The sequence below is a fragment of the Mercenaria mercenaria genome, chromosome 1, assembly GCF_021730395.1.
Source record: "Mercenaria mercenaria strain notata chromosome 1, MADL_Memer_1, whole genome shotgun sequence".
NCBI classification, from domain to species: Eukaryota; Metazoa; Mollusca; class Bivalvia; order Venerida; family Veneridae; genus Mercenaria; species Mercenaria mercenaria.
The window spans coordinates 107,797,364-107,819,936 of record NC_069361.1 but is presented as its reverse complement, the minus strand read 5'-3'; the positions used below and the strand labels follow the sequence as shown (position 1 = coordinate 107,819,936).

At 36.3% G+C, this 22,573-nt stretch overlaps 1 protein-coding gene and 1 pseudogene across 1 annotated transcript in view; both read right to left on the bottom strand.

Annotated features, from left to right (window-relative positions):
* Positions 1-7,655: 7,655 nt before the first annotated feature.
* LOC123527271 (dehydrogenase/reductase SDR family member 1-like) lies at positions 7,656-11,325 on the bottom strand (annotated as a pseudogene).
* Positions 11,326-13,207: 1,882 nt separating this feature from the next.
* Positions 13,208-22,573, bottom strand: part of LOC123527281 (protein O-mannosyl-transferase 2-like) — a 53,685-nt gene continuing 44,319 nt past the window's right edge. The window contains exon 20 of the mRNA XM_045306641.2: positions 13,208-19,935. Coding sequence (XP_045162576.2) covers positions 19,830-19,935 — 106 coding nt within the window. The 3' untranslated portion in view covers positions 13,208-19,829. The remainder of the gene's footprint in view (positions 19,936-22,573) is intronic.

Here is a 22,573-nt window from a genome sequence, read left to right as displayed (position 1 = left end):
AGACATCTCCGATAAAGAATTTGAGAGAGTCAGGAGTAGTATAGCGGTCGGTTTGGGGGCAAACAAACGGGCGCCATCTTGGATGACCTAGTTACTATTTATAGTAACTCATATGCATATAAGAAATGAATTCAGTACGCATGCGCAGCGGTCATTTTGAATTCTATTTTAAAAATAACTTCATAACGTTATAAATAGAAACGATCGTTATAAATCTATTTTATGACTGTTATACTGAAAAGGACTTTATGTACTATGAATAGAAAATGTCTCCCAGAAGTATACGGAGCTGACTCGTATACCTATCTAGCGCATGGTCGCGCACATTGAGGGTCAGGTGCTCAGCCCTAGACGGGGAGATAACATGAAAAGAAACTATTACAAGAAAGTAAAACAGAATATGAATTATACTTAACCATATCAAGTCATCTCAGATCTAAATGAACAAATACGTTTTTTTTATTGAAACTGATTATATTAAAAAGCAAAGAACATTACTAATCTAAATCGAAATATTCATCACATTAAAACTAAAACATTAGGCATTGTTTTAAATAAATACATGTATAAAAAGCAAGATTACTGAAGATTACTATTTTGTCCACGATATGTACCCATCGGCGTCCACTAAGTAAATGACCATGTATCTGCTTAAACAAGAGGTCATTCAAATGAACTCATAGTCTAATTTTAGAATGAACTTCCCACGTCGGTGCAACTATTATTAGGTACTGTATGCTCATAGCGATGGTCATTAATCAAACAAGTCTTTGATGGTTGAGCTTTGTAAGTAAATTCAGATTATGTTTATTATTCTTCTCTTGGACTGGAAACTAATCGTATTGAAATTCTTGGCCACCACCTCGTATCACATCGTTGACATAAAGTGCTATTTCCTCGTTCTCGGAAATATAAGTCATCCAGTCACTTTCACTGATCGCCTCAATATTCAAATTCATCTTATGAAAATGAATCATGTGGTTCAAAGTGTCTTTAAAAGATATAAAAGTGCTCTTTTGCTTTAACCACTGTTTTATGCATCCGTTGGAAAATTTTTGTGCTGTTATTTTGCCAAGAGCCATTTTATATGGCTTATAGTCCAACATGTAATATAACGGTATGTACGGCCTTTCTACACAGTCGGAAAATATTTTTGCACAGAGATCCAATGGTAACACATCCATCATTTATTTTTTACAAAACTGTCTCTTTAGTCTGTCTTTCATAAAATTTCGTGTAATTGATCAACACAATTCAGCAACAAGTTCAAGTCAGACACACTTTAAAATGCTCTTATCTACCACTCTCTGTTTGCTTGATGATCACAGAGCATAGTAAGTACATCTATGTAGATATTTTCGGGTCCTTCAGGTTCCGTACTGATGTTACAGGGGCAATAAGACTTTGGTTGTAAACTATGTATCGCCTGAGTTCTATTTTCGGGTGATATTTGCTCATGTATTGTCGGAGCATATATATCCATGTAGAGTAATTCATATCGAATTCAATTCTTGTTTTTGTTATGTCCTTGTACTTTACATATAGACACCCTTTCGCTTCCAGACAGTCGCGTAATGCGCACTCCATATCCACCAAATAATGACCGTCAGGCAAACTGTCCCACATGTCCTTATATGGATCATCAGGCTGAATGATGGAGAAGTCTACATTTAAATTCGTCCTGTTTCTTATATAGGCTGTAAATAATTCTACAAAAGTGTCTGTGGAAATCCCAAGATGCACTTTACAAAATGCGCTTCATAAATCCATACTTTGTGATGTACTGGACATACTGCCTTTAGGTCAGCAGCGAAAGAATTAACCATATTCTTGAATTCTCCTGAGCTATTTTCCATGATTTCAGTTCTGAGGTCAGAATGATTTTTTTTTTTTGTGGTGAACGCGCTGATATATACTTTTCATTGGTGTATTATTAGTAACAATGTTCATTCTTATTAATTCTGATTGGCTAGTTAAAAATAGACATTCCAGTTTGGAACAGCTTTGAACCAAACTATCGCACAAATGACTGACAAGTTTTAACATGTAAGCTAGCCTTTCTTTGGGGATTAAATCAGTTGAACCAATAAGAATACGTCATATAGCTATCCAATCAGAGCATTGCTATAAGCTATACTGACTAATCAGAACGTTGCTTTGGCTCTATTTATTATACCTCGCCCTATGAATTCATTCACTTTCATTTTGGATATCAAAGTGGAAGGATCAGGTCAGCTTATTTTAGGCACGAGTGATTTGACTTCCAATTTAAGTTTATTGCCTTATAGTACTTATCGAGACCTTTCATTTGATACCCTACATGTCTAGCTTTAATTTAATTATGAAGGAGTTAGCCGGGTTTTAAGGCTTGAGTGATTTTGGCTCATTATTCGGTCCCTTTTGAAAATTATCAAATTATACATTTTCCGAATCATCATGACGAGACCTTTCCAACGATACCTCACTTGAGCAGGTTCGTCTAGTCTAGGAACGCACAGAAAATGTGAATTTTACGCATGATTGATTTCACTTCCGGTTTGAGTATACCGACTTATAGTACTCGTCGAGACCTTCGGTTAGCTACCCAACAAGCCTAGGATATCTTTGAAAATAAAGGCATGAAGCCGGGCGTTTCCGGATGAATGATTCCGGTTTTAACCTCAATATCTGGAAAACGGATAGAGATAGACCCATAATAGTACATATTTTCCGAACCTACTCGAAAAGGTCTTTCTAACGGTACCGGTCCCGAGCCTGTATGATGACTTTGAAATTTAATGACTTCATTTCCGGTTGGCACCTAGGTTATGGTAAAGTGCACCCTATAGGCTTTTCAAAAATATCAGATACCCAAAATGTAAAAATAACGTCTTTTCTTTGATGATTTTTAGCAACCTTCTCAAAAAGTACCTTACCGGTTCTAAAACTCTAGATGGTCATTGAAAATGTTTTAGAAAACTATCAAAATGTTCTTTAACATCATATTATTGATGGTATGAAAGCGGCACTAACACCCGAGTTCCAAGTCGGTGAAAGATAACGAGTTTTCCCCATACTTGCTCCGATAGGCATCGAGTACTTTGTCACGTGCGAATTCCAAGTTAGGAAACTTAATGAGTTTTCCACATGGACTCAGAGAGGCAGAAAGTGCACTATCACGCTTCAGCGCTATTCCGAAAAAGATAATGAGTTTTCCACATGGACTCAGAGAGGCAGAAAGTGCACTATCACGGCTGAGTGCCAAATTGAGAATTTAATGACTTTTTCATCCGGTATAAATTTACGCATGGATACCAAAGCTCAACCATCAAAGACTTGTTTGATTAATGACCATCGCTATGAGCATACAGTGCCTAATAATAGTTGCACCGACGTGGGAAGTTCATTCTAAAATTAGACTATGAGTTCATTTGAATGACCTCTTGTTTAAACAGATACATGGTCATTTACTTAGTGGACGCCGAGGGGTACATATCATGGACAAAATAGTAATCTTCAGAAAATCTTGCTTTTTTAAGCATGTATTTATTTTAAACAATGCCTAATGTTTTAGTTTTAATGTGATAAATATCTCGATTTAGAAAGTAATGTTCTTTGCTTTTTAATATAATCTGTTTTGATTAAAAACATGCATTTGTTCATTTAGATCTGAGATGAATTTATATGGTTAAGTTTAATTCCTATTCTGTTTGATTTTCTTGTATTAGCTTGTTTTCATGTTATCTCCCCGTCTAGGGCTGAGCACCTGACCCTCAATGTGCGTGACCATGCGCTAGATAGGTATACGAGTCAGCTCCGTATACTTCTGGGATAATTTTCTATTCATAGTACATAAAGTCCTTTTCAGTATAACAGTCATAAAATAGATTTATAACGATCATTTCTATTTATAACATTATGAAGTCATTCTTAAAATAGAATTCAAAATGACCGCTGCGCATGCGTACTGAATTCATTTCTTATATGCAAATGACTTACTATAAATAGTAACTAGGTCATCCAAGATGGCGCCCGTTTGTTTGCCCACAAACCGACCCCTATACTACCGTCAGGTTGAAATGCACACATTACAGCAAACTCGCCTATTCCGAACCAGTGTGTAAATTGACTCATTTCCAAGCTTTTAAGCAGCCGTCGCGCATACGTCTAGAAAAACCGTAAGCTATGTTTTGGTTTTATATCTAATGCATTAAACTAATATTTCACTGCTGGTAAATGTTCAAGTTATTCTTACATAATCCATATTTGCAACATTGTCCAAATGCTATATTTTTTCTTATGTGGAAATCTGACGAATGTAAACAAAAATGTTAGATTCAAGAAGCGCTTGCGTTCTAATTTTTTAACGAAATGAAACGAAAGGGAGATTAAAAAGAAGGAAATTTTACGTTCATTCCAGTCAAATATCCCACATTAAAAACAACATGACCACTGAGATGCCTAAAGAGGAAATGTAGATGGCATACATTGTGCCTATTCCGAATCACACATTTTCAGTTCTGTTCTGTTCTGCTGCATGTTGTTTAAAGATTGCAGAAAAAATGCCGATTCAGTGTGTCCAAAATATTAATTTATGTTATTATTTTTACCCATGGCCAGATGTTAAAGAAAAAGGCGGAGGTATTATTATACCATGTAACTATTTTATTCACACGAAAGACAAGACCGCCCACATGATTGTTTTAAAACAGCATATTTCAATAATGCCAAAGAAGGATGTCATGCCTATCGTTTAAAGGTCCATTACTAAGGGAAAGTGAGTTGGCAATTTTTTTCATAGCCAGTGCATAGACTTCTGCAAGACACTAAATAATGAAGATTGACAGGTCAAAATTTACAGAAGGTCTTTGGAACTCAAAGAAATGTATGTGTATTATGTTGAAAATTCAATGAATCGACAGAATGACCCCCCAGGTCTTTTTAACTTTCTTCATACTTCATAGAAAAATAATTGTACATATACTGCGATTTATTTCGAATTTCTACATACCAACTTTCTTTTTCCAATAAAATGAAATAGTTTCTGTGCTTTTTAAAAGAAATTAAAATGTTCACTTTCCTTAGTATTGGACCTTTAAGTCATTTTATTGGCCTTTTATTGGCCTTAAATGCGATTATTTCTATTCCTAACATGAAATAATTTCAGTTTTCGATTCAAGATGGTAGTTTTATGTTGTTGTGGATAGTAATAAGAAAACCATTTTAGTTCATTTGTGGTGATTCGGAATAGGCGAGTATGACCCAGATTACGCCAGTCTGATCAGTTACAGAAATCTGTTACAAACAATGTTTTGTTTCGAATTTCTTTTCACGTTATTTTGATCGTGACATATATTTGTCCAGCATTTAAGATGAAATTTAAATTTTAAATATAAACTTGACGAAGTAAACGATAAGAAATTAAAAACTGGTTCGGAAAGGGCAAGTTCGCTGTACTCGCTTGCATAACTTGAGTAAGAATGGGGGTCCAGGGTCCTCCCCGGGAAATTTTGAATTGATACAAGATAAAATGGGACATTTACGCCATCTCTTACAAAACATTTTAGCAAATCAGATTAAAATGTACGCATACGCACTACTCGTCTGTGTAATTTGAGTAAAAGTAGAGGTGGGGTTCGGGACCCTCTTAGAGAAATGTGGAAATTCAATAAGGCAAAACTATGCATTTCAGTCATTTCAGACAAATGAATCTGAGCAACTCAGGTTGACAGGTTTTCCATACTAGACTGGTAAATCGGAGAACAGGTAATGAGCTCAGAAGTTTCACAAGAAAATGGTACGTTTTTAAAGCCAGTTAAAACATGAACTTGTTAGCAAAACGTTATGTGCTTCACAAGAAAAAGTACAAAATTAAATGCTTACATGAGAAACGCTTCAACGGGAGGGAAATATGTGAAGCTGTTGACTATACCACCACACACAAAAAAAACTCATTGTCTCTTTCGTAAGTCAGTATAAACAAAAGGGCCAAGATTGCCCTAGGTCGGTAACCTGAGAAACACATCATAACATTGTAAACATGTTTGACCTATTGATTTCATGGAGACAAATATTCTGACCAATTTTCATTAAGATTGGACCAAAATGTGGCCTCTTGAGTGAAAACAGGCATTTTCTTTGATTTGACCTAGTGACCTACTTTTTGATCCCACATGACCCAGCTTCGTGCTTGTCCAAGATTCCATAAAAACAAACATTCTGACAAAGTTTCGGGAAGATTGGAGCAAAAAAGTGGCCTCTGAGTGTATACAAGCTTTTCCTTTGATTTGACCGAGTGACCTAGTTTTTTACCCAATGTGACCCAGATTCAAAATTATCTTCGGCTTATAATAAAAAAACATTCTGACCAAGTTTTATGACGATAGAATAAAAACTTGGCCCCTAAATTGTAAACAAGCTAATTCTTTGATTTGACCTGCTGACCTATTTTACCACATGACCAAGATAAAAGTCCATCCGAGATTTCATGCAGACAAACATTTTGACAAAGTTTCATGCACTTCAAAACAAAAATGCAGCCCCTATTGCATATACAAGTTTTCCTTTTATATTAACAGGTGACCTATTTTTTGAACCCCTATGACCCAGATTCGAAATTTGATCTAGAGATCATCAAGGCAAACCAAATTTCATGAAGATATGGTTACAAACGTGGCCTCTAGAGTGTTAGCAAGCTTTTCCTTTGATTTGGCCAGATGACCTAGTTTTTCTCCCACATGACCCAGATTAGAACTTGACCTAGAAGTCATCAAGGCAAACATTCTAACCAGTTCTCATGAGTTTCAAACTTAAATTGCGGTCTCTAAGAGTGTTAACCAGACTTTCCTTCGATTTGGCCGACTGACCTAGTTTTTAACCTCACATGACCCAGTTTCAAACATGACCTAGAAATCACCAAGACAAACATTCAAACAAAGTGTCATAAAGATTAAGTCACAACTGTGACCTCTAGGGTGTTCACAAGCATTTCCTTTGATTTGACTGGGTGACCTAATTTTTGACCATACATAACCCAGATTCGAAATTGGCCTAGGGGTCATCAAAACATTCTGACCAATGCTCATGAGTTTCGAACTTAAATTGTGGTCTCTAGAGTATAAAAAAGATTTCTCTTTGATCTGGCCTACTGACCTAGTTTTTGATCCGACATAACCTAGTTTCGAACTTGACCTAGAGATCATCAAGAAAAACATTTTGACCATTTTCATAAAGATTGAGTCACAACTGTGGCCTCTAGAGTGTTCACAAGCTTTTCCTTTGATTTGACCGGGTGACCTAGTTTTTAACCCCACATGACCCAGATTCAAACTTGAATTAGAGATCATTAAGACAAATATTCTGATTTACGTTTCATAAAGATTGAGTCATAACTGTGGCCTCTAGAGTGTTCACAAGCTTTTCCTTTAATCTGGCCTGCTGACCTAGTTTTAACTTCACTTGACCCAGTTTCAAATTTGGCCTAGAGTTTATCAAGACAAACATTATGACCAAGTTTCATTAAGATTGGATTACAACTGTGGCCTCTAGAGTGTTCACAAGGCAAATGTTGACGGACGACGCATGACGCACGTCGCACGACGGACGCCAGACAATGACCGGTCACAATACTCAGCTTGAGCACTTCGTGCTCAGGTTAGCTAAATATCAAGACGAGGTATCATTTTCATCAATATATATTATGACTTGGGCATTTCTTAATGGGACACATCAAAATGAGTTTTCAGTACACAAAAATTCTAAAATTATATACAATAATTACAAAAGAAATATCCACCATTTACAAAAATAAATTTGCCTCATTGAATATATAGACTAGATCTGCTAGACCGAGTATTTCTCTATTGAACATGTCATGAAAACAGAGAATATATGAGACAAATGAGACAAATCATGTTAGATATTTGTATAAAATACAATGTATATCTATTTTGTTTAGAGCGAAAACAGAAATTGTGAATTTTATAGATATATCAAATGTAACACAACACAAAAAAACTCAAGTTGCTTAAAAAAACACGGTGTGCCTCAACGTAGTTACGGCACTGCATAGATTTACGTCTATGACATAAACAACTTCCTGTTTTATAAATCTGCATCAGAATGCTCGCCAAGTCATAAATCCTTAATTCTGTATAGAACGAGACCTCTGTTTTAGCAATCTAAATCGAAAGAACTAATCCTGTTTTACATTTTAAACTCAGGAAAACACTAGAAACTGTTGAAATTAACGTCTGTGGCAGCACTAGTATATTTGCCATATAAATAAATTATTCAGCAGTGTTTGAATGACGTTATAAGCATGCTAAAATGTCTGTCTCCCTTGTTAGTCATTTTGTAACCTGTCATGTCTTTGTTAGTTTTGGTCCGAATTTAAAAAGTATTTCAGTTTATGAATGATGGCTCTCAAACTGAATGATGGCTCTCGTGTCAAATAAAGTTATAGTCTCCTTTCGCTTTGATATTCCTCGATGGAAAATAATACTAAATTACTCAAAATATAGCCCATTGGTACAAACACAGACAGGTGACACTCTTCCGTAAGAGAAACCCAGTGCTCATTTTGTACACACCTGATAATATTGATAATTTTCTTTGGCACTTACAAATGCACACTGGTGGAACCGTCATACCAAATTCCTGATAGTATCTAGAAACAGCGGTGAAATAATGAGACGAGTGTAAATACGCGTTTCGGGATCAGTATATGCTACGAGACGCACGTCATTGTCAAATTTGTACAAGATCTGCATTAATCGGCAGTCTGGCAATTCCCGCGTACGTCCCCATCGCAGAGTATATTTCAATGACTATCCGGACAGAGATAAAGGAAAGAATTGCGATTGATGTTTGTTAGACATATAGGTTACACTATGTATATTAAAATAAAGATATTAATCTGAAAAATCCACTTGAAGTCTTCAAAATTACTTATTCGTCTATTGAAATATTTTTTCCAAAACAACGAAGTATTCTTTAAAGTGGCTGCTAATTCCAAAAGTGAACAAAAATTCATTTTGCAAGCGTTTTATGAAACGAAAAAAGGTATTTTGTCACATAACTGTTGCCGTGGAATGTCTTTAATCGTACACGAATTGAATTGACGAAGAGCACAAATCCTAGATTGAATTTGTTTAAATGTTAGAGATTTTTCTCCAACCATAACGTTTATTATATTACTTGTCGAGTCTGAAATAGAATTAAAACTATGGTTTACATATTTGTTCAAGCTCGGTAAAGCCAGGATATTATCGTTTGATATCGGCACAACAACGGTTATGTCTGTTTTATAGTTACCATCAAATGATCTACATTTGGGATGCTCAGATCTATGCGATTGCTCAATGCAGGTTAGACTAGTTCGTTACTTTAATTTTTTGTTAAAAAACCTAAATGTATAATGTTGTTTCAATTGCTTATTGACCTTTTTCAGGCAATTCTGTTCGCAGTTATTTAACTTAATGAATGCATTAATATTCTAAGGCGTATAGCATATTTTCTTTAGCGGAAACCTTCACTTCGTCTCAGAACATTCTTAACCGTGTTCAGGGTCTGAAGGGCATTTTCATACGGACATAAACTGATGTGGTCAAGTGGTTTCGTCACCAAATTCTTTAGAGCTGGTAAACGAAGACCGTTAGTCTTTCTTTGAGTAAAAGTACGAAACTGGCAATAAGTGCGATTATATAAATGAGCCGCGCCATGAGAAAACCAACATAGTGCGTTTGCGACCAGCATGGATCCAGACCAGCCTGCGCATCCGCGCAGTCTGGTCAGGATCCATACTGTTCGCTTTCAAAGCCTATTGGAATTAGAGAAACTGTTAGCGAACAGCATGGATGCTGACCAGACTGCGCGGATGCGCAGGCTGGTCTGGATCCATGCTGGTCTCAAAGCCACTATGCTGGTTTTCTCATGGCACGGCTCATATCTATATGACATACTAACACACGCAGTTAATAGTGTCACACAATCAGCTGAATGACAACTGAACAAACACAACGTTTCTCAGAATGGTTAAAGAACAAAACTCGATTGAAAAATGTGTGTCTGAACAAAATTTCCGTCATTAGTTTACGCTCCAAAAACTTGACAATAACTGCAAGACCACTTCATTGCGTCTTTCAAGTTTTTGTGGCACCTTGATTCAGTACATCGTACTTTTTTCGGTCAGTTATCATATGATAAGGAGTATTGTTAATCGTCAGAAAAATTTGTTTCCACCTAAAGCGACCATCCACTTTGGAATACGGACGAAATCCGGAACAAGCCATGCTAGCCACGAATAACCGAACTGCCTTAAAACGAAGTTTATTTGCCGGGAATCTAACGGTCTGTGTCCCTCGTCGTCTTCAAGTCCATACCTTCTAGCTAAATCACAAGTTCGAATTATTTTCCTCATTTTCATCATTTCTGGGTCAGAAGCCATGGCACTTATACACTGCCCTGCAAACTCTGTTGTTTCTCCCTTTTCCAATGATTCCAACATCTTTTCCGGCTGTCGTAATGTCTTAGGTAAATTTGAGTAGTTATCTTCACTTTTTGATTCATATACGTCTTCCCTGAATTTTGCTAGAAGATTTTCCGTCCCGACAGCGTCCGGCCACAAACTAACGAATGCCACATTGTGTTTCTTTAACTCGAATCCGCAGTCTGCGGCCATACGATCACAAGCTTCTTTTCCAATACCATAAGCTACGTTAAACGTATATCGCAGTCCTCCACGAGACGACATATTCACAATCAATCCCTGTTTCCTTGGTACCATCATTCTTGCAGCATGCACAGAACATATATAATGGTTTCGTAGTCCTACATTGTTAACGTCATCCCACATTGACGGGGGTTGCTCCCAAAACTTTAAATTCATTGAATTAAAAATTGCATTTACTGCCGAGTACGCGTTATTCACTAAAATATCCAACTGTCCTTCATTTTCTCTTTTAACTTGTTCAAACAGTTTTTCTATGTCGTTGTCTTTTGAATGGTCACACTGTACTGGGAGACAAGTTCCACCACGGGCTTCAACTTCCTGTGCTGTATCACGTAGAGAACCACCACTTTTGTTCCCTTTGGTGGATGTACAGTCCGTCCAGTTATATACACTTTAGCTCCTTTCTCTGCTAATTGAAAGGCTATCCCTTTTCCTATTCCTCTTGTTGCACCTGTGACAATACAGACTTTTCCTGCAAGCGGTTTAGAAGACATGTTTACTACAGTATCCGCTAAAAAATTGTTGCGCAATGAATGAAAATCCCTGACACGACTGTAGATAAAAGTTCACGTTATCTTTAATATCTAAACGCGGCATAACTTTGTACAAATGCAAAGGAGAGTAATATAATTTGTGTATTCATGACAGCTCATCACAGTGAATAAGTGTATGAAATTTTATATGTAAGAACAAATCAAATCTAGATGTCGACACTGACAAATGGTTAAAAGCAGTAGCTCTCCATATTTTTCAAATAACCCGAGTTAAAAAGGATCACTCCTTACCAGCGAATACGTCATGTACATCAGTTTACTTCTAAGCCTTGCACTATGTAATTCTTTAAAATAAAAACAACCAGACAATGTGCCAAATTCGGTTCTAGAGACCAGACTTGGAAAAACTTTCTTGAAGACCACTACATAATGATTCGAGTAAAACTCCATCGAGGTCCATGAGGACGATACTGACAATGTTTTGAAGATCCATCCAGTTGGGTGTTTTGCTTTGGCAGCCCCACATATATTAGAACAAACTTGAGAGGGGTTTGTGCAAGGTAGCTTTTGCAAATCTAGTGAAATCAATCCTACGATTCTAGAGAATTTATGGCCAATGAACTCAAGAATGTTGGTCATCTGCCTATACTTATAACTTATGTTCAAGTCATGTACTTACAGAATTAGAAGATGCTTTTGTAGAAAAGGGCATGCCTCTCCCAAAGCATTGTAGAAATAGGCAAGAAGTCAATCGGGGACAGGAGCGAAAATCAAGGATACACTGATGGTTGGCTTAGTGACTGAAAAGCAACAGGGATCATCTAGTCAGCATGTACAATCATGCTATAAAGTTTCAATGTTCTGGGTCAAGTGGTTCTCACGTTATAGACTGAAAACAGTTTTCCATGTTCTGGACCCTGTGACCTTGACCTTTGATCAAGTGACTCAAGTATCAGTAAGGATTATCTGCTCTGCATGTCCAATCATTCTATAAAGTTTGTGAATCAATATTCTGGGTCAAGTGGTTCACAAGTTATTGATCGGAAACGGTTTTCAATCTTCAGGTCCTTGTGACCTTGATCTTTGATGGAATGACCCCAAAAACATTAGGGGTCATCTAAACTACATATCCAACCATCCTATGAAGTTTCAACTTTCTGTGTCAAGTGGTTCTTAAGTAATTGATCGGAAACGGGTTTCCATATTCAGGCTTCTGTGACCTTGACCTTTGATGGAGTGACCCCAAAACCAATAGGGTTCATCCGCTCTGCAAGTCCAGACATCCTATGAAGTTTCAACTCTCTGGGTCAAGTGGCCCTTAAGTTATTTATCGGAAACGGTTTTCCTTGTTCAGGCTCCTGTGACATTGAACTTATAATATGACCCCAAAAACAATAGGGGTCGTCTACTCCATAATCCCTATCACCCTATGAAGTTTCAAAGTATTAGGTTAAATGGAACTCCAGTTATTGATCGGAAATGAAGTGTGATGGACAAGCGGTATATACAGTTTCTAGTGACAAGCCAGTAGGTAAGAGCGTTGGTCTACGGATCGTGGGGTCGCGAGTTCGATCCTCGGGCGGGGCGTATGTTCTCCGTGACTATTTGATAAACGAAATTGTGTCTGAAATCATTAGTCCTCCACCTCTGATAATTCATGTGGGGAAGTTGGCAGTTACTTGCGGAGAACAGGTTTGTACTGGTACAGAACCCAGGAACACTGGTTAGGTTAACTGCCCGCCGTTACATGACTGAAATACTGTTGAAAAACGGCGTTAAACCCAAAACAAACAAACAAATCTAGTGACAAGCAATAACATTTTAAGATGCATTTGATAATGGAATTTTATACTGATATGTGACCATCTGTGACAGTTTGTACCAAACCAGCTTGAGAATACATTAGAAACTTGACAGAATTTCTTTTAACTTATATGGACCATGAGGGTAAATACATTGCAAGGTCTCAAAAGTTCCTTGCAATCACATAAACACTAGACAATCAAATTAGTAAGATTTTATTGAAATATAATTATATTCATACAATTTATAATAGAACTACTTCCAAAGAATGATCATATTCTTTCCATCTAAACATAAAAATATTTGAAAGTAGTAACTTACTATGTATTGTGGATTTCAAATAATCTCATGGTTTTCTTTTTTTCAAAAAAGAATCTTTATACCAAGAAAGAGTATTAGTGGGCTATAGGCTGCTAATTTTTATTAAGAGTTTTAAGAGTCTAAGGAAATTCTATTATATCTTGGTGTCTATCACATGCAATACCTTAAACTTATGCCCAAATAATGGTTTGTCTCATTTTCAGTCCAATGATTACTTACTTTGTCTTAGACCTTGACCTTTGACCTACTAACCCAACAATTATTTGGGGTCATCTACTTCATAAGCCCAATCATGCTTCCACGTCTGAAGGTCCTGAATCAAGTGGTTCTCAATGTTTTAGCGGAAACAGATTTCGATGTTCAGGCCCCTGTGGTCTTGACCTTTGACCTACAGACCAAAAAGCTATAGGGTTCATCTAATCCATTTGACAAATCATGCTTCCATGTTTAAAGGTCCTGCATAAAGTGGTTCTCCAGTTATTGGGCAAAAACGGTTTTCAAGGTTTGGGCCCCTGTGATCTTGACCTTTGACCTACTGATCCAAAAAGCCACAGGGTTCATCTAATTCATAAGCTCAATCATGCTTCCAAGTTTGAAGTTCCTGGATCAAATGGTTCTCTGGTTATTAGGCAGATACTGTTCACTCTACAATAGGTGCAAAGGAATATAGCCACTTCTTTGAATACAAAAACCACATGTCCTCTCTTAAAATAGCAGTTAAATAAAAAATTCACAGCTTCACCCTTTTGCTGAGTATTATGACTGAAAATACTACAAGGATGCATTAGTCAGAAGGAGGCCTTTACAGTTCCTGAGATTGTTTTTCCTTCACTATTTTCAACAAAATCGACTACACAATTCAAAACTGTATAGGAACTGTAACTACATTTCAATGACTGCGTTTATAGATACTGATCTTATGCCTAATTAGTAATTACTACAATGAACTAAGTAAATAAATCTAAAATTGGAAGCTCTTGTGTTTGTAATAGGTCAATTTGAATAAATATATACAATCAATGAAAAATCTAGACATACCCACAACCAAAATTTACATTCATAATAACAAGAGGTACTGAAGGCCCTGTATCGCTCACCCAAGTACCTGAGCAATTAATAACTTAGCACAGCTTTAAAGGTGACAATCATTTTGAGCACGTTTTGTGATGAGCAGATAGAAAACAAGGTCATGATTTCTGAACATGCTTCATGGACATCATGTAGAAAATACAGCCTCTAGAAGGTTACAAAGTTTTTGATCTGAACTACTTTTTAACATCAAATAACTCTTTTTATCACATGTTTGACGTCACGGGAGTGTAATAAAGCCATTACTTAACAAGAGCACCGCCCTGCTGGTGCAGACACTCATCTGATTTTTTTGTCTCTATATAAGAGAAATATTGTCCTACCCATGAAGTCCAAAAGGGGCCATAATTCTTGCAAAAAGCAGGATGGAGTCATGGTACTTCAGGAGAAAAGCTGACCTAAACACAAAACTTAACCAAGAAATCTGATTTTCTAAGTCCAAAAGAGGCCATAATCCTTGCAAAAAGCAGGATGGAGTTATGTTTCTTCCTGTACAGAGTCAGCTTTTGATGGTGAACAAGTGTTGCAAGTTTCAAAGCAATAGCTTTGATAGTTTAGGAGAAAAGTTGATCTAAACATAAAACTTAACCAAGAAATCTGATATTTTCTAAGTCCAAAAAGGGTCACAACTCTGGCAAAAAGCAGGATAGAGCTATGTTTCTTGCTGAACAAAGTCAGCTTTTGATGTTGAACAAGTGTTGCAAGTTTCAAAGCAATAGCTTTGATAGTTTAGGAGAAAAGCTGTCCTAAATATAAAACTTAACCAGGCAACGCTAATGCTGACGCTGATCTAGTGATGACAATAACTCTTCATTTTTTTCTCTCAAAAAATCAGATGAGCTAAAAACGATAATACACTAGTGTAATAAAGCTTTGACGTTGATGTCATTTATAGTACAAAAGACGCTGGTCAAACTGACTTGTTTATATAGAAAAAGAAAGTAGAAGTTTTGATGTTTCGACAAGAAAAGCTAAGAAGTGATAAAAAGAATACAAATGTATTACATTTGTGACTTTCCACACTGAATTTAATAAACTCGTTGAATAAAACTGATAAAATGCTAGACAGAGCCTCGCATTTTATTATTTATTCAACTTGTTTAATAAATTCAATATGAAAAGACACTCATGTAATATCCTCTATTCTTTTCATTGTGATAAACTGCACAAGGACAAACATTCCTAACAGGATTCATGTAAATCAGGTAGAAAAAGTGGCTTTTCAGTGTTAATGTGTTTTTCTTTTATTTAACCAAGTGACCTCACTGCATCCAAGATAACCCTGTTTCAAAAATGTGACAGATTTCATAAAAAAAATCATTCTGACCAGGCTTCATGCGGATCAAGTAGGAAATCTGGAATCTTGTGCAATACCAAAGTTTTACTATGACATGACCTAGTTAACTGTTTTTTTTACCCCTAATAACCAAGTTTCTACATCATATAAAGGAAATATTCAGATGAGAATGCATGTATACCAGGATGCAAATGTGGTCTCTATAGAGTTAAGTTTTCACTATGATTTGACCTAGTAACCAAGTATTTTATCCATGATGATCCAGTTTCTATCTTGACCTGGATTTCATAGAGACAAACATTCCAATAGCATTTCATGTACTTTGGGTAGAAAATATCTCTTCTGAAGAGTAAAAAAGGTTTTACTATGATTGGAAATATTGACCTTGTTCTTGACCCAAGATGAACCAGTTTAAATCTTGATCTAGATGTTATAAGAACAACTTTTCTGTCCATGTTTCATGTTGATCAAATAGAAAATGTGTCACCTAAAATTTTTTCAAAGTATTCTGGCCTAGCTGACTGAAAACGGCCGAGTTTCAAACATGACCAGATTTTATTGTGGTTAACATTTTGACTAAGTTTAATTAAGATTGGTAAAAAATGTTGACCTCTTTAGTATTTTTAGAAAATTTATAAATGATAGATAATGTATAACAAATTTCCCAAACTGACAGACGAATGATGATCATAATAGCTCACCTAAAGCACCATGCACTCTGGTGAGCTGAAAAAATAAAAATCATCAATATTTCTCAGAACAACACAAGTTTGATGCTTCAATGACCATATGTTCAAACAAAATATCTTTTTCTAGCACCTGTATATTTCTAAACATACTTTACATGCTAATATAATATTGTACTATGATATACAATGCATGAAAATGAATGATACGATGTACAACTAAAAACATCTCACCTTGACCTCAATATAAATCACATAATTACAAAATAAGTAAGTAGATGAATGAAATGATAAATGCTTAGCTGAGATTCACCTACCTCTCTTTTCAATGCCCTAAAAAGGTTGACATTCAAAATATTTTTTCATGGCATTAATCACAGTTAATTTAATAGAGTTTTGTTGTTGTTTCTTGTTTGATTTAGTGTCACAATGAAATAATTTTAGATTGTATGGCGACTTTTCAAGCTTTAAATGTTGAAGGAAAAGACGAGGTGCTCCCCCGAGCTTTGTTCCTGGCATTGGCAGGCACCTGTTATAACCACCAAACTTCCATAAGCCAGCTGAATAGTTTCCTAAAAGGAAGAATTCTATTATCTAAGCGAGGCTTCTACATGTAGGCCAAATTGTTCAGGGGCAAGTGATTCTAATTCAGTAACACTAAACACTCAGTTATCGAGGCCCCTAAATCTTGTTAAAGAGTGATGCATAAAAATCCCTATATCTCCTTTTAAACCATGTCCTAGCACAATTTATTAGACTAATATAGCTATCTAACTTTTAGGTAAACCTATATCTTATGTTAACCATGATCTACATTGATAAATATGATTGTCCAGGACTGCAAAACAATTGTATATATAACCCTACAACATAATATATCCATCAGTAGATATTATTTAAAGACATTATTAAGCTGACCTTTAAATCTCTCTGAGACTAATACATGGCAGTATGGCCATAAATACTTCTGTGACTCAAGCTTTGGGGAATTGACAGACATTGGCACTGTGAAGACCTAATCCTTAATTTCATAGACTGAGAATGTTGTAAACTGAAAGAACAGTTTTCAAATATGTTTTCATGAAAAGGTTGGGGAACATGATTTTTACTGAAATGAGCAATATATCTGCTTACTATATGATTTCTACAGAACTCAATAAGTAGAAATTTATGTATCTTAATCTGACAAATATGACAAAAATAGAGATTCATATATAAGTTTAGCATCTTTACAACAATATCAAAGAAATATATATTTGATACAAATCACATCATGTAAAAAAATGTAAATATCTTTTTGAACATAAAATATAACTTTAGGGGGGCATATGCTGTACCAACAAGTGATATTAAAATCTGGCAAAATAACAATAATTATTACTAAATACTGTCCACATTTGTTTGTCAAATGATTGGTTGCATAACAGCCAACCTTTAAGCTCATGTTTCTTCAAATGGACTGGTCAGAAGTACAGAAAATAAATCTACTTGAATAAAAAAACTCCCATTATGGGTCTCCCTGTATTAAGGTTCTAGGGTAGGTTTAACTGTAAGACATCAGGTGGGTCTCCCTGCATTAAGGTTCTAGGGTAGGTTTAACTGTAAGACATCAGGTGGGTCTCCCTGCATTAAGGTTCTAGGGTAGGTTTAACTGTAAGACATCAGGTGGGTCTCCCTGCATTAAGGTTCTAGGGTAGGTTTAACTGTAAGACATCAGATGGGTCTCCATGCATCAAGGTTCTAGGGTAGGGTTAACTGTAAGACATCAGGTGGGCCTCCCTGCATCAAGGTTCTAGGGTAGGTTTAACTGTAAGACATCAGGTGGGCCTCCCTGCATCAAGGTTCTAGGGTAGGTTTAACTGTAAGACATCAGGTGGGCCTCCCTGCATCAAGGTTCTAGGGTAGGTTTAACTGTAAGACATCAGGTGGGCCTCCCTGCATTAAGGTTCTAGGGTAGGTTTAACTGTAAGACATCAGGTGGGTCTCCATGCATCAAGGTTCTAGGGTAGGTTAAACTGTAAGACATCAGGTGGGTCTCCCTGCATCAAGGTTCTAGGGTAGGGTTAACTGTAAGACATCAGGTAGGTGTCCCTGCATTAAGGATCTAAGGTAGGTTTGATAAACTGTAAGACATTAGGTGGGTCTCCCTGTATTAAGGTTCTAGGGTAGGTTTAACTGTAAGACATCAGATGGGTCTCCCTGCATTAAGGATCTAAGGTAGGTTTGGTTAAACTGTAAGACATCAGGTGGGTCTCCCTGCATTAAGGTTCTAGGGTAGGTTTAACTGTAAGACATCAGGTGGGCCTCCCTGTATTAAGGTTCTAGGGTAGGTTTAGCTGTAAGACATCAGGTGGGTCTCCATGCATCGAGGTTCTAGGGTAGGTTAAACTGTAAGACATCAGGTGGGTCTCCCTGCATTAAGGTTCTAGGGTAGGTTTAACTGTTAGACATCAGGTGGGTGTCCCTGCATTAAGGATCTAAGGTAGGTTTGGTTAAACTGTAAGACATTAGGTGGGTCTCCCTGTATTAAGGTTCTAGGGTAGGTTTAACTGTAAGACATCAGGTGGGCCTCCCTGTATTAAGGTTCTAGGGTAGGTTTAACTGTAAGACATCAGGTGGGTCTCCCTGCATTAAGGATCTAAGGTAGGTTTGGTTAAACTGTAAGACATCAGGTGGGTCTCCCTGCATTAACGTTCTAGGGTAGGTTTAACTGTAAGACATCAGGTAGGTCTCCCTGTATTAAGGTTCTAGGGTAAGTTTAACTGTAAGACATCAGGTGGGCCTCCCTGCATTAAGGATCTAAGGTAGGTTTGGTTAAACTGTAACTAATTTTAAATCCTTATTTTTGCTCTCAAAATGTTTGTTGAAATAACACTTAATCTACTGACAACTTAAAGATAAAATTATTAAAGAAAGCAAACAGTACTGACTATTTGTATGATGAATTAAGCTATAGGTCAAGGCACTTCATTTAAATCTATTACTTTGTTTACCATACCAAACACGCAATGCTTTTGCAAGCAAAGTAGTACATCTAAATTATAAATTACATGCTAGGTGCTTTTGCAAAAACATTGGCATTTTTTTTATAAATACATTGTAAATACTTCAGAAGCCAACTTTACCTATAATTTACAACTACCAAGAAATGAAAAAGTAATTTCTGAATTCCTAACATAAACCTCTGTGTGCTCCCTTAAATCCAGACATATCAAATTACTTATTTATCACAATATATAATTTATGTACCATATAAAATATATAAAAACAAAAAAAATATTACATAAAAGAAGAACAATTTTCACTAACGAATGACTGGTATTCATTTTAGATTGCCTGCAATCTATATATTCAAACAATGCCATATTTACACATATTTTTGTAGTTATTGTGCTGATAAGGTAAGACGTAATGTACAGAGCAGCATGTTAAATTTCCCATGTGTCAAGCCACTTCAATCCATACATGTTACTTTCTGGATTATTTGCCTGTGGTCCACTCATCCCATACGTCAGAGGGTGAAATAAATAGAAGCTGTAAATAAAAAACAGGTAAAAATTAACCTTCTGTCTAGAGGTCTGTATAAGAAGATTCCTTTTCACTTTCTAGCCAAGCCGAAAAACTATCTTCATATTAATGAGTCTTTTAAAACTTGTGAAAGAGAGGTCTTTCAGTATCTTTCAATAAGGCTCCAAAAAACATTTCTAAATAAGAAATATTTTTTCATCATGATTAAATAATTTAGTTGGAAACCATTAACACTGCTGTAGTCAGCAAAACAAAGTTGTATCAAGATGTACTGGCAGCTAGGATATAGCTAGTATATACCCTGCCAAGCTTTAAGGTGTTTCTGAGACAACATAGTTTATATGTTATATCCAGTAACCAAATAAATCTTGTAGTAATTTCATTTTGTATATGTCAGTAACTTTTAGTAACATAGACATTACAAACACTTCAAAATCTTATAAACTAAACAGTATATTAAACATATGGATAATTACAGCACAGTTGTCTTCACACTAACAGAACTTTGAATTGAAGAAAAAGTATTATTTCAAGCTCACCTATGATTTATGAATTCTTAACACAAGCGAAGCATCAAACACAGCAATATAGTTGCAATTGTGAAAAACAGTAAGATTACTTTACAATACTACATTGCCATCATATAGCAGTAAAACACAGCAAAGTAACTTAACAATACAAGCCACATGGAACTTCATAACTGACATAAACAACAGCACAAGCAGTCTAACTCTAACAATATCAGCTACATGTGAGCACTTCCATATACTGAGTAGAAACAACAGCAGCAAGCAGTCTAACTTCATAACAATATGCAAGCCTACATTGTGAGCACTTCCATATACTGACAGTAGAAACAACAGCAGCAAGCAGTCTAACTTCATAACAATATACAAGCCTACATTGTGAGCACCTTCCATATACTGACAGTAGAAACAGACAGCAGCAAGCAGTCTAACTTCGTAACAATATTACAAGCCTACATTGTGAGCAACTTCCATATACTGACAGTAGAAACCGACAGCAGCAAGCAGTCTAACTTCATAACAATATGGCAAGCCTACATTATGAGCAACTTCCATATACTGACAGTAGAAACAGACAGCAGCAAGCAGTCTAACTTCATAACAATATTACAAGCCTACATTGTGAGCACCTTCCATATACTGACAGTAGAAACAGACAGCAGCAAGCAGTCTAACTTCATAACAATATTACAAGCCTACATTGTGAGCACCTTCCATATACTGACAGTAGAAACAAACAGCAGCAAGCAGTCTAACTTCATAACAATATGGCAAGCTTTCATTGTGAGCAACTTCCATATACTGACAGTAGAAACGACAGCAGCAGCAGTTACTTCTAACAATCAAGCTACATTGTGAGCACCTTCATATACTGACAGTAGAAACAGACAGCAGTCAAGCAGTCTAACTTCATAACAATATGCAAGCCTACATTGTGAGCATCCATTTCCAATATTAATGAATACAGATGGACAGGCAAAGCTACATTATGAGCAACTTCAATAGTACGACAGAGCAACCGACAGCAGTAAGCACTAACTTCATAACAATAGGCAAGCCTACATTGTGAGCAACTTCCATATACATGACAGTAGAAATCCGACATAGCAATTCAAATGCAGTAACTAACATTAACTCATAACAATGGCAAGCCTCATTGTGAGCACTTCCATATACTGGACAGTAGAAACGACAGCAGAAGCAGTCTAACTTCATAACAATATGAGCAAGCACTACATTGTAGAGCTAAACTTCCAATATAACATTTACAAGACGTAGAACAGACAGCAACAAGCAGTCTAACTTCATAACAATATTACAAGCCTACATTGTGAGCACCTTCCATATACCGACAGTAGAAACTGACAGCAGCAAGCCAACTAACTTCATAACAATATGGCAAGCCTACATTGCGGGCAACTTCCATATACTGACAGTAGAAACTGACAGCAGCAAGCAGTCTAACTTCATAACAATATGGCAAGCCTACATTGCGGGCAACTTCCATATACTGACAGTAGAAACAAACAGTAGCAAACAGTCTTACTGCACGAGCAGTCTAACTTCATAACAATATGGCAAGCCTACATTGCGGGCAACTTCCATATACTAATTGTAGAAACTGACAGTAGAAAGCAGTCTAACTTCATAACAATATGGCAAGCCTACATTGTGAGTAACTTCCATATACTGATAGTAAAAACAAACAGTAGCAAACAGTCTTACTGCAGCAAGCAGTCAAACTTCATAACAATATGGCAAGCCTACATTGTGAGCACCTTCCATATACTGTTAGTAAAAACCGACAGCAGTAAGCAGTCTAACTTCATAACAATATGGCAAGCCTACATTGTGAGCACCTTCCATATACTGATAGTAAACAAGAGGACCATGATGGTCCTGAATCGCTCACCTCTTCCCACATGACCCAGTTTTGAGTATGACATCGTTTTTTCTACTATTTAACATAGTGACCTAGTTTTTGAGCTCATGTGACCAAGTTCTGAACTTGACCTAGATATTATCAAGATAAAAATTCTGTCCAATTTTCATGAAGATCCATTAAAAAATATGGTCTCTAGGTCACAAGGTTTTTCTATTATTTGACCTATTGACCT